Source organism: Lampris incognitus, chromosome 17 (genome assembly GCF_029633865.1).
Source record: "Lampris incognitus isolate fLamInc1 chromosome 17, fLamInc1.hap2, whole genome shotgun sequence".
NCBI lineage: Eukaryota > Metazoa > Chordata > Actinopteri > Lampriformes > Lampridae > Lampris > Lampris incognitus.
The window spans coordinates 39,523,106-39,536,507 of NC_079227.1; the positions used below are offsets into that span (position 1 = coordinate 39,523,106).

The window sequence follows — 13,402 nt, forward strand, 5'->3', positions numbered from 1 at the left end:
ACCGATTATCTCCTTTTTACTCTTACCACAGGGGACTCCAACCCCTCCTTTTTTGTTAAACTGGTCGCCTTCTCCTTCCCGAGCTTAGTACAATTTAGTAATTCAGTCCAATATGCAGATTTCGTTAAAACAGGTTCTGCTTACCTTATTCGTGTTGTGGGTCGACCCCAAGCTCGGGAGGTGTCGGCGGGCCGCCACACTATCCAATTAGGACTGCTTCTTCACATCCCGGACGAAGCCCCCAATTTGTTGAGAAATCACCTTCGTGGTCCTCGTCCTCGGGTCCGTTGATGTGAAGAAAACAGCCACACGTCTTAGGAGATTAAACTGATTTTATTGAGTACAGATCTGGAGACACACTGCCAATCCGTCGTGTGTGTCTGACTTCTTTGTGTGCCCTGGTGGGTTATATAGACCCCCCTGCTTCTCCTTTACAACACCTCTGGTCTTGATTATCCTATCAATAGAACCTTTTGGTGGTTGAGCTTTAAGAAGTGCTCATCCTGTTTCAACCTACTGAGCTTAGCAGGGGGTCCTCCTCGTACCAGACACGGTGTCTCTCCCAAGGCCCCATGGGAGGGCAACCCCCTCCCCTACCCACATTCTTGTGGGAGACCTGCAATATATTTGTCTACATGAAGGTGTCTTCCTCACCCTCTGTTCTGGTTACATACATTGGTTACATACAGAGTAATACAAATACACTCGGATTATATTTAATATCAATCAACACCCCGCTGAGCAACCTTTCTTTTCTGGGTCTAATATGTTTCTTGTTAATGTATGACGTCAGCGGACAGAGATTCTTTTTTATCCCCTTTTCCTCCCCAATTGTACCTGACCAGTCACCCCACTCTTCCAAGCCGTCCGGGTCTCTGGTCCACCCCCTCTGCTGATCCGGGAGGGCTGCAGACTACCACGTCTCCTCCCATACATGTGGAGTCACCAGCCGCTTCTTTTCACATGACGGTGAGGAGTTTCACCAGGGGGACGGAGCGCGTGGGAGGATCACGCTATTCTCCCCAGTCCCCCCCCCTCGAACAGGCACCTCGACCGACCAGAGGAGGCGCTAGTGCTGCGAGCAGGACACATACCCACATCCGGCTTCCCACCCGCAGACACGTGTCTGTAGGGACGCCCGACCAAAGCGGACAGAGATTTTAAATGAGACAACACTTCAGCTTGTTTGAGCACATGGCTCATCCACGCACATTGCAGCTAGTGAAAGTAGTGTCGCCACCTGGCGGAGGTAAACTAGGATGCATATCGAGTTTGAATAGTAGCGGTGTACACCCAAAATGCCCTAGTAAAACATTGATAAGAAGAATAAAAGTTAAAAAACAAAACAGGAGTCCCAGAGTCTCAACTGCCCAGTGCTACACACTGAAAAAAGTAAAACATGGCTGTTGTTCCTGTGATGCATTTTTTCTGATTGTGAAAACCTAAAAATATTAGATTGTTTATTTGACCTGAATGTTGTGATTTAAGCTTATGGATCAACTTATTTTTTTTTGTTTGATTCAATATAAAATGTCGAAATGCCCTTTTTTAGATTGAGCGTGTTTCGCGCATGCGCCTTCTCTGCTCGGCCCGTCAGGCTGTAGCACGTGTCTTTCCATCCGTCATTTCAATAAGAAGAAGAAGAAGAAGAAGAAGAAGAAGAAGAAGAAGCAGCGAGTGCCTTTCTTGCCGAGGTGAAGAGACTTGAAACTGGTAAGGGAGGTATACGAAACTAAACACGTTAACATTAACCTTCACTCTTGTGGAAAATGTATAGCTCATACAGTTTGTAGTAGATATAACCTGCAGTATCCGAAGGAGGTAAAAGTACTTTTGAAGTCATTCAGAAGGTGTTCATGGGCCTAGATGCAACAAAATGACGCTCAAAGTTGAACGTTTGTGCAACCTTCTACACAGCCAGTATTGAAACCAAGCTTTGCTGAGGATTCACAATAATGCTGGTGACCCTTGTCCTTTAGGGGGTACTGTAATTAATCCAGTCTGGGGACTGCAGTTTTCCTCATACCAAACCTGATCAGTTAATGAGCTGTTTAAGAGTCAAATGCATTTGACTGGTAGCACCAATCAAATGCAAATGTCATGCTCATGTTTTTTTTTATTTAATGAGATGCTGCTTTATGACTGTTTTTAAGTGTTTCCTACTGTGTTGACTACATGTCATGATCAATTTAATCCATTCATACATTGATACATATTCATACATTAATTCATACATTAAGCCATGCATACGTTAATTACTTCCTGTATCAAATATAGACACTCCTGCACAGAAACGTTCAAAACACAAATATTGAATTTTTGTCATTGTTGAGGGAAAATATATTGGAAATAAAAATATATATCTGCAACTGTCTGTGTGATCTCGGTCATTTATCAATCATGTTTTAATTACAGCTTAGAATTTATAAGTAATGGCAAATTAACTCATTTTTAAAAAAATGAGTTAATCTAAAACAATATTGAGGCGAATTCCACTAGTGTTTCTGCTCCGAGGTTCATTCACATATTACCCACAATGCAACTGAGCTGTCGATGTTTTGGTTATGTTGTGGGATATGGACCATGTTAAAAACGGACATATCTGTTACAGACAGCGGTGATGTGGTGGAAGGTGATCGGGACGTTATGAGAGAAGCTAGATTAGATAACATGCTACTTCCCACCATGAGGGTAAAGAGTAGGCAAATAGATAGGGTCGCTTCGATGGCCAAGAAAGGGGGCGGAGCTAAGACCCATACACACTTGTGTCTGTTCTGATTTGCTTGACTTGCGGTCATTAACAGCTTACTTGTTAACTCTGAAAGGGTGTCTAAGAAGTCCATTATTTAACCACGTCACAATATATTTTTTGAATCTAATATTAGCTATTTTTTTAAATTGAGGTAATTTAAAATAATCAGAGTTCTCTAACCTTTTAATCTATAAAAATCAATTGAATAGAGTAAATATTTCAGGTTGAAGAGAATGGATTATTTACATTGAGATAATGAAGGCAATCTGTTTTTTTTTCAATTGGCTCAAGTTAAAGTAATTAGCTTGCCTGAAGTTAAAAGAGAAGTTTGCTTGGATTTAAAAAGATTAAGTTAGACTGAGTGTTTTTTTTAGGTTGAGCCAATGTCAAATAGTTTGTGTGATGGATTACTCTAATTTGACTAGGTTAAACCAACAAGCTACTTTTTTCAGTGCAGAGTCTCCACTACCCAGCACCACGCTATGGAGACCTTTACGGTTCCAGAGTGGTCGGCCTCTCCCTGCCGACGACCAGTCTGTTCCCGAGCCGTCGGCTGCCTCTGCTGACCACCTGTCTTTGCCGGCGATTGCCCTGATCTTTATCCGCCTTTGACGACGGTACCCCGAGCAGCCCTGCGCCTCCGAAGCAAGTTCCCTGAGCGGTCCCGCCTCTGCCCTGTCTACGTCGCCGATCTCCCGAGTGGTGGTCCCGTCCATGCCGCCGAGCTCCCGAGCAGCTGACCAATCCACATCACAGGCCTCCAGGTCATCCACCTGTCCATCCGCCGGGGCTGCTCCCTTCAGTCCTGCATTCTGGTCGTCCTCCAGATCAGTTGTGTCCATCGGTCCAGCCCTCCGGCCATCTGCCTACGATCTCTGGCCCCATTCATCCACTCCCAGATCCCTTGGTCCTGAAGCCCTACCCCAGGCCCCCTCCGCCCACCCTGCTTGGGGCTCCTGCTCCGTTTGTTTGGGACGTCTGGTATCCGTCCACTGAAGGAGGGGGGGGGTCCTGTCATGCTTGTGTGGTCTGGGTCATCAAAGCTCCCCATGCCCTGACTAGCATTTCTGTTCCTGCCCTGCCCTGCTCACCTGCACCCCGTTTACCTGATGGGCTGCCCAGCAGGTATATTCCCCTGGGTTGCCCCGACTCTTTGTCGGATGGTTGTGTTTAACCTTTGGTGGCCGGATGCTGCACCTCTCGTCTCAAGTCTTCCTTGCTGCCTGAATCTACGTTGCTGTTTTGTAAGTCTGTTTGCCTTATTAGAACATTGTTCTAGCCCAGTCTGTCTCTGCTGTCTGCATCCTGGTCCTCAGTTCCTGCTACTAGCATGACACTTAGTATGTTGGTGACGTACATTGGAAACCATTAATGTTGAAAAACAGAAATATGAATCTGAATTTGAGCTCTGACCTTTCCTAAAAAACCAAAAAGCCACATGTTCACTGAAGTTAAAACAAAACACAACATAATGTTTGTGGTGGTTTATTTTAGAAAGAACAATTTGAATTGGAGAAACAGCAACAGACGACTGGTGATTTAAAAAGGAGCATTAAAATGATTTCCTGTAATATAGGTCAGGAGAATGTTGTCGGTTGATTTTGATACAAAGTTGTGTTACAGGAGGTGAAGCATTCGGTCGCATCAGAATCTGTAGAGCATTAGTAAGAATACGAGCAGGAGGCAATGACATCCAACAGGGGGCAGCACTGTCAACCTGGGAGAAAACCTTCAGGTGAAAGCAACACACACTGAACTGCCACCAGAAAAACCAACGAGGAAGAAGCGTCACTTCCTGCTTCAGCTGGTTGGAACCAGAACACGCCCTGTTAAAAAAGACCAACGACAAGAAAAGTGAAGAGTGAAGAGACTGAAATACAACCAAACAAGTCTGGCCCACTTCAAGTACTGATGACACCCAACTTAACTATTGTTTCTTCAACTATCTATAAGTACTAATGTGTACGGTGTACTGATATAGTGTACTGATGGAGTGTACTGTTTATATGTGTTTGTACTATAATATAGTGATAAAGTGTACCATGTATTTGTATTATAGTGTAGTGATATTATAGTGTAGTGATATTCTTGTGTAGGGGTATCATAGTGTATATGTGGACTGATGTGAACCAGTGTAAACCTGGTCTGGACTGATCTAGTGTTACTGACCTCTGGCCTTCCTCTTGTAGTAGATCAGACCTGCCAAAGACAAAATCAAACCCAGAAGCAGACCTGACGCTCCGATGGCGATCTTGTTTCTGTCTGATTGTGACATGGAGGGATCTGGAGAGACAGACACATGTCTCTATCTATAGACACATCTGCATGTTGACCTGTCTCTCTCTGTCTTCATCACGTATCCATGGACAGAGATACACATAGATACTCACTCCAGTCCACTTTCTTAGGAGAGGGGAAACTGGCATGTTCCACCATGCAGGTGATCTTCTCTCCAGACCTGAGATGAAATAAGTGAAGAAGAAGAAAACACAGGAAATAAACAACATATCAACAATAAATAAGACGTGATGTGATTGGATGAGGTAAGTCTGTACTTTCCTGTCTGTGTGCACAGAAACTAGTCAACTCTGATACTAAACATCAGCCCAGTTTAAAACACGGTATTAATACACAATAAATACTCTGTCGTCCACCTGGGATCTCACCTGTAAAGAGCCACGCATCCCACCTTAAACATACAGCTGGTGTCTACAGAGCAGACGCTGAGGAGACACGTTCCACCTTAAACATGCAGCTGGTGTCTACAGAGCAGACGCTGAGGAGACACGGTCCACCTTAAACATACAGCTGGTGTCTACAGAGCAGACACGGAGGAGACACGTTCCACCTTAAACATACAACTGGTGTCTACAGAGCAGACACTGAGGAGACACGTTCCACCTTAAACATACAGCTGGTGTCTACAGAGCAGACACGGAGGACACACGTTCCACCTTAAACCATCACTTTGTGCTTTGTTTTCCAGTCGTGTGTGTGTGTGTGTGTATATAGTTAAAGTGTTGTGCATGTATTTGGACCGGTCCATTCGGTACCGAGTCTAAGTGTTCTGACCTGGGCGTGTACTCCAGGTGGGAGTGGATCTGGTAGTACCAATCACCATTTGCCAGCTCATCGGTGGAAGTGACGTCAGAGGTCACCGGCTGTCCGTCTCTCAGCCAGGTGACACTGATGTATTTGGGGTAGAAGTTGTAGACACTGCACATCAGCATGGCCGGATGTCGGCCACTAGGGGGCGTCACTGAAGTCAGTCTCACAGTGGGCTCAGCTGGTAAAGAATAATAATTATTATTATCATCATCATCATCATCATCAGGGCTTGAAATTAACTTTTTGAATCAACGTCAAATGTGTAGGGTTGCTAATCCTGAGAGTATATAATGTTTGGGGCCACATGGTGGCGCAGTGGTCAGTGCAGTCGCCTCATAGCAGAAAGGTCGTGGGTTGGAATCCCGGGGTAGTCCAACCTTGGCGGTTGTACTGATGTGTCGTAGGTTAGCTTACATTATTACGACAGCGGCACCCAGAGGAGTTACCATAAACTGATTTACGGCAGCGCCTAGCAGAGCTGGAATAAAGCATGTTAAACGGCTCTTCTGCAGTGAGTCGCCTCAGTCCAGCCCTCCGCATTGAGGACTAGACTCTGTTATAGCCGGACCTCAAACAGGACTCATGAAAACCCGGCACGTTACTGTAACATGAGACGCATCCTAGATCTGCTGGATGATGCAGATGCAGTAAATCCTGAAGCACTTATTTTGTTCCTAGACTTCTATGAGGCCTTTGACGGGATTGAACTCACGGTTCTGTTACAGTCCGTCGAGGCGTTGGGCTTTGGGAATACCTTTTTTGGCATTGTCAATATGTTTTACAAAGATATGAATGTAGCATTCCAGCCGGACTTTATTCAGACGATGCACTCCAATAACGACTGATGGGTCCATGGTGCGGTATCAGACCATTTACTGCAGCATTTTACTAGTCACACCGTAGACACACCATAGAACCACCAGTACGGGGTGCATAGCACTAGCTAGCATTAGCTTATCGTTAGCGATCTCCCAATCACAAAGAACACATTGTAAATAAAAAACATAACGAAATTCGAATCAAATAGTCAATCGGCACTCATACCTGTTCGCCTTCCAGCTAGGTGCTAAATAAATGATGATGATCAATTAATTATAAGTTGTGAATTCGTTCTGTGCATAGCGAACATGACCATCGTGTCCAACTTTCAGTTTTGTTCTGCCGTTTTCTCGCAGCAGCGCACAGCATCATGGGAGACCAGAGTTTTTCAAATAAAGGTCACATAACAAAAGGAAGTGTAATTCGCTGTTAATATCAATCAGGACTGTACTTTAGGCAACAAATACAAATCAATAATGAGCACCATACAAATCAATAATAATAAAAAATATTATGACAAAATTATATGGGTCATTTACAATGAATAGTTCTGTTATGATGAACTTTAACAGCTGTAAAAGAGTCCAGATGAACAGAGGGCTCCGCCAAGGCTGCCCTGTTCCTCCTCCCTTATTTATTTGAGGGGCTGAATTCTTATCAGTTAATATCGTGAATGATGGACGTTTGGAAGGAATGTCGGGTTTTGGTGGAGAGTTAAAAATCTCACAACTGGCAGACGACACCACTTTGTTTTGAAGGACAAGAAGCACGTGAGGAACTCTGTTACCTCAGGTAACCAGTGTTCCAGGGCCTCGGACCTGCGACTAAATGTGTGCGCATGTGGAATGTTGTCTGTGCGTGATTGTAGCGATTGTGTAGTTGGAAACATCCGGTAAAAGAGTCCGTTAAGTATTTGGGAATATATACAACTACACATCTTACAGCTACACAACATCTCCAGTTCTCCAACAGATTAAAAAGACCAAGTCTGTCTTCAGGATTGGTCTTGGAAGGGATTTCTCTACTTTAGGAGGAGTTCTCCTCTCCAAAGCAGAGGGCCTGTCTCGCTTTGTGGGTCCATCTGTGTCTCTATTGGTTTATGGTTCTACCGCCACAGAAGCAAATAGAACTTTCTTAAATGTCATTTGGAAGAATAAACCACACCAGCTTAAAACATGTGTCCTGTCCAGCAGTGAAGCAGAAGGAGGTCTGGAAGTTCTAGATTCCGTTGATTCTGGTAACACAACACACAAACACGCTCACACTTGTTGTGTGATGGTGAAATGTCCCATAAGTGTTGGACTGGTGTGGAGTCTCGTGACTCTGTCCCTCCTTTAACATGAGACACGTGACCTGGTGCTGTCTTCATCCAGAAGATGTGCTCTTCAACACCTGATTAATTGTGTTACTGTAGATGCAACATGTGTACTCACAAACAGGAGTTGTGTAAATCACTACCTAAGATCACTGCTTGTCTCCAAGAAGTGAGTCTTTCCTTAAACCTCTCAGCCTTGAAACAACAACACAAGTAACGAGCTGCTGACCTACTACCACACTTGTGTCCTGACAGCCGTCTGTTACTTTACATGTGTACACGTGTACTCCCCTTCTGTTTTGTTGTGTGTCTGTTCTTTGTTTGTATGATGTTGTTACCATTTATTAGGGGTCCAAGCCCCAGGGGCTGGGGACCCCTATTGTTTCTGCTCAGGTTTTTATTTTTATTTTATTTTATTTTTATTTTTCCGTTGGTAAAAGTGGTACTGCAGCCTACACCGTAACATATTCTACAAAACCCTTTGGAGGCCTGGTACAGAACTTCGCACTTACCCGAGAGGCAAAAGATGACACATGTCAACCAGTTGGTGGCGCTATTGTGAATGTCAACGCGTTTTGGCGTGTAACTCCGAAAAAGTACATCGGACATGCAAAACCTTTACATGCTCAGATTCACTGAGCATAGCTGAATCACGTGGTTTAGGCCACGCCCATTTCTGTTGTAATTTCATTTCGCAAATTTGTGAAAATATCTAAAACTACTTGTTCGAACTCCTCCTAGGCCGTGCGATCGATTTACACGAAACGTGGCACACATCATCTACAGTCACTCAAGGCAAAAACTTATCGAAAGAATTTTGATCCGTTGCTCGGTTTTGATTTGACAGATCAATGAACCTTGACTGAAAAACGGTGATTTTCCATGACGGTACCATAACTCATCAATGCATTGACATATCAACTTGAAATTTTAGACGTACGTCTCGTATTGTCAAAAGATCCTAACTCATGAAGTGCGTTTCATTTTTCCAGTAGGGGGCGCTATAAATTGGAGAAGTTTATATCTCATAATTGGCACAATGGATTTGGATGACATTTGGGGTGCACAATCCCGGACCGTACCAGAGTTGATATTTGCAATTTAGTCATTACTTTAAAAAAGTGGGCGTGGCTTATTACAAAAATTAATTTCACCTGCGAATCTTCAAAAATGCCCCAAAATGTCCCCCAAATCCCCTGCACATCCTACAGAGCTGAGATGTTGTGAGCAGATCCAGTAAATGATGCCAACACTTTGCTGCACTGCAACATAGGGTCAATTCAGAAGTCCGTCACTCTATATTTTTCAAAATATGAAAAATCATAAAACATAAACATTTCTGCACAGATTCATTCAATTGCTACCAAAATCGCCACAGACATTCTGGAGAATGAACATATCAAGGGGGTCAAAGGTCATTCTAATCGGTCAAAACATGCATCCACACCAATGTACAATATATGCTTGTACAGTGTACAATATACCTAATATTTTTTATTTTCACACATATTTGATCAAACTATTCCAAAATATCTGACATGACACGTGACACTACCAGCATGACGTGTGAATGTGTTCAGATGTTTATCAGCGACGGTTTTTGTGTTATAAGCGTTTAAAGTATAAGGGACAACATGCAGCTCTTTAGCAGCAGCTATGCTATTGGTTCAAGGTGGCGGATCTTGTTCACAGCAACTCCGATTAACACGAAACTTGGTCCACCAATAAGTCATGACGCCCTGAGGTTCTGTGCATTATTTACTGTTAATTGGCCACTAGGTGGCGCTATGCTGCAAAATCATGACATGCGCTAACATTATATATCCAAACTACTTGTAGCCTGTCAGTGTGATCAAACTGAAGCTTTGCAGCTAGCAGCTATGTACTCTTGTGAGCACCCTTCAGTAAAGGACATTTTATAATGCAAACCATTATCACCCCAAGTCCACTCTACTGCCCTTTGACACGGCTACACAACGCACTACAGGAGTATAACTACACATTTCTGTCAGAATCAGCAAACAAGTCCCAGAATGACCCATAGCAGCTGTAAGATAAGCCTCTGCTTCCACATCTCTGGCTCAGACACCGCCATTAGCTGCGTCTGTTAAGAACTAATCTCAGTTTCCTGATGACGCCTTCACGCATCACTGCATAGATGCTGAACTCAGATGCAGCATACTCATGCTTCATTATATCCTCCTACTCCCACTTCAGCAGGTTTAATTAAAACACAAATAAGTTCCCTGAAGCTCAGAACAAGGTTTCCAGCAGGCTGCATTTCTCCCACTTTACTGAATAACTCACTGCAAGGCTGCCAAGAAACCCTCTGAAGTTAGTGGAAGACAACCTCTTCGCTCCTGTCAGCCCCACACTTGCCTCGTCCATGGGAGGGAACACTAGAATTGTACTTCTCCTAAAACAGATACTACACGCTCTTCCACTGTTAGTACTCAGTACTTAACACTCAACATTGTTGACAAGTATGTACAGCCTAATACTACTCATTTCCCCACCTCATCCCTACATGTCATTATATTCTTTTAGACACATATGTTGTTTTTCTTCCAGCCCCAACCCACACGATGTTAATAACCTGTTCCGGGTTCATCAATAATCCTTTGTTGACGTCATAGATGATCAATAGTTGTGCGCTGTGTTCACAACCATCCTCATACACCATCTTGACGGACAGCTTTACGACCACCGTCGCTCTTTAAGACTGAGACTTGCATCCGTCTAATAAGCAAACAGCTCAACTAGCGAGGCTCCTACAGACAGCCAGACCCGACTTACATACATGGGGGCTTGGAGCCCGTTAATACCTGCTGGCAGCGCTGCTTTATGTCGGGGACTGTCTCACACCCTGATTGTGTTCTTCTGACGTAGTTGTGTAATGATACTGAACCTGATGTGTGTCCGTAATACTACACACCTGTTTTATGTACCATGTTCTATTGTTCACTAATACACACACACACGCACACGCCCACACGCACACACACACACGGACACACGGACACACACACACGCACACGCACACACAGACACACACACGCGCACACACAGACACACAAACACACATACACGCACACACAAAAACAAACACGGACACATACACATACATGCACTACTAATAGTATTAGTAACAGTAGTAGTAATAGTCATAATAATAGTACTACTAATAGTAGTAGTAGTAACTGTAGTAGTAGTAGTCATAATAATAGTACTACTAATAGTAATAGTAACAGTAGTAGTAATAGTCATAATAATAGTACTACTAGTAGTAGTAGTAACAGTAGTAGTAATAGTCATAATAATAGTACTGCTAATAGTAATAGTAACAGTAGTAGTAATAGTCATAATAATATTACTACTAATAGTAATAGTAACAGTAGTAGTAATAGTCATAATAATATTACTACTAATAGTAGTAGTAACAGTAGTAGTAATAGTCATAATAATAGTACTACTAATAGTAGTAGTAACAGGAGTAGTAATAGTCATAATAACAGTACTACTAATAGGAGTAGTAACAGTAGTAGTAATAGTCATCATAGCAGAGCAGCTCACCTGTCTTATCCAGTATTTTTCGGTACTGTATCTTTATATTATGTTTGCAGTATCTCTCTTTATCAGCTCTCCTTCCTGCCAGAATTGCAGGATCGTTGTTAAAGCGCTCTGCGTTATAGATACCAAGTTCAGTGTATCCAACATACTTCCCCACAGTGCTGTTAAACCTGATAAATTCTATCTTATTGAAATAATAAGAGAATATGTACTCTATGTCAGGAAGCTCAGAGGAGGTGAACACACATGTGAACAGGTAATAATGCAAAAACGCATCTGGAAGAGAAAGAGAAACAGGTTCAAGTTACTTAGTTGAATTGTTTTAAAGACAATAATTAAAACCTCTTTTCTAACAACACAGCAGAGTCCATCCAACAGAGACTGATTTACATATTTTATCTCACCTGCTCCATAGAAACCCACGACCAGGAGGGAGCAACACACAACAAGGCAGCATGAAGCCATGTGTCTGTCTTGCTGATGAACACAATAAACTGTCCTCCTTTACAGACTGACTGGTGTGGACTGTCCCCTGGACATAAACCAGTCCACCACCCAATCACCTCACTGGGCTGGCTAGCTCTCCCAACATCAGCCAATAGAAAACACAGAGGCCTGCCACGTCATCTGTTACCAGGTAGAGGGTAGAGCCAAATGCTGGAAAGGGACAGAAACTCACAGGTTCGAGCCTGTTCGGGGACTGAGAAGCTTTGGCCGGTGACAGAATGACAAGAGGACATGTGTTGTTAGTATAGCGCCCCCTAGCTGCAGGACACTCAACATGTAGACAATACACACTCAACATGTACACAATACACACTCAACATGTACACAATACACACTCAATACACACTCAACATGTACACAATACACACTCAACATGTACAAGAACACAAACACACACACACACACATATATATATGTGTGTGTGTGTGTGTGTTACGGGTAATGTGAAAAACCGGGTAGTGTGCACATTAACCGGGTAGTGTTTCCCCCCCCCCCCCGCTTGGATGGTTAATGTGGATGGAAGGAAGGTGCAACTCCTCTTGGTAGGATATTTGCATATGTAAATCAGCAGCAGCCTTCAGCCTAATGAGTCATGAAGTGAGGCCATGTGAGGAACCACAAGTTCTGCTAAATGAAAGAACAGACGTTGGCGATATCATTCTGTCTTTAGATCAACGACCCCCCACTTGTATAACGAGGCTATTAGCATCAAAGAACACACACATGAGCCTCCTCCTCCTCCTCCTCCTCCTCCTCCTCCTCTCTATCTGCTCCCTGATATGAAGGAGTAGCCTACACATTTGACAAGGGTGGACAGAAACATCAGTGTCGGCCATCTCCCATCAGGCTGCTATAGCCTACTCTCACTGGAGACATGCGTCATCCAACCAATCCCAAATGGCGCCCCTCCGTGGACAGACTGGTACATAACACTTTATGGAAGAGGGGTACTGGCGGGGGGTACTGAGACTAGATGGTATGAAACCAGAACCACATCCGTTTATAAGCCCAGTATGTAGGAGCGGAAGCAGCGACAACATATGTCCACATGCACTTCCTGTCTGCCAACCAGGCGAGACACATGAATGAACAGGCCGCACCTTTCACATGCACGTTTACACAACCACCAGAAAAGACCAACATGTGTCCTCCCCCTCCCTCCTCCCTCCCCCCTCCTCCCTCCTCCCCCCTCCTCCCTCACCTGGCTAATATGCTGCTAGTAGCCTACACCTTTCCTCCATCATGTCCTCATCTAACCCAGGATATGGGAGGGAGCAAACACGTTGTCCATGTAGACTAGACTCGTTGCTGTGCAAGTAAACCACACGCGC

General features: G+C 43.9%; 1 protein-coding gene across 1 annotated transcript in view; it reads right to left on the reverse strand.

Annotated features, from left to right (window-relative positions):
* Positions 1–4,552: 4,552 nt before the first annotated feature.
* The window catches only part of LOC130127216 (H-2 class II histocompatibility antigen, E-S beta chain-like), a 38,695-nt gene continuing 29,845 nt past the window's right edge, over positions 4,553–13,402 (reverse strand). Inside the window, exons 3-6 of the mRNA XM_056296785.1 lie at positions 5,825–6,038; positions 5,143–5,210; positions 4,922–5,035; positions 4,553–4,578 (exon numbers count right to left, since the gene is read on the reverse strand). Coding sequence (XP_056152760.1) covers positions 4,553–4,578; positions 4,922–5,035; positions 5,143–5,210; positions 5,825–6,038 — 422 coding nt within the window. The remainder of the gene's footprint in view (positions 4,579–4,921; positions 5,036–5,142; positions 5,211–5,824; positions 6,039–13,402) is intronic.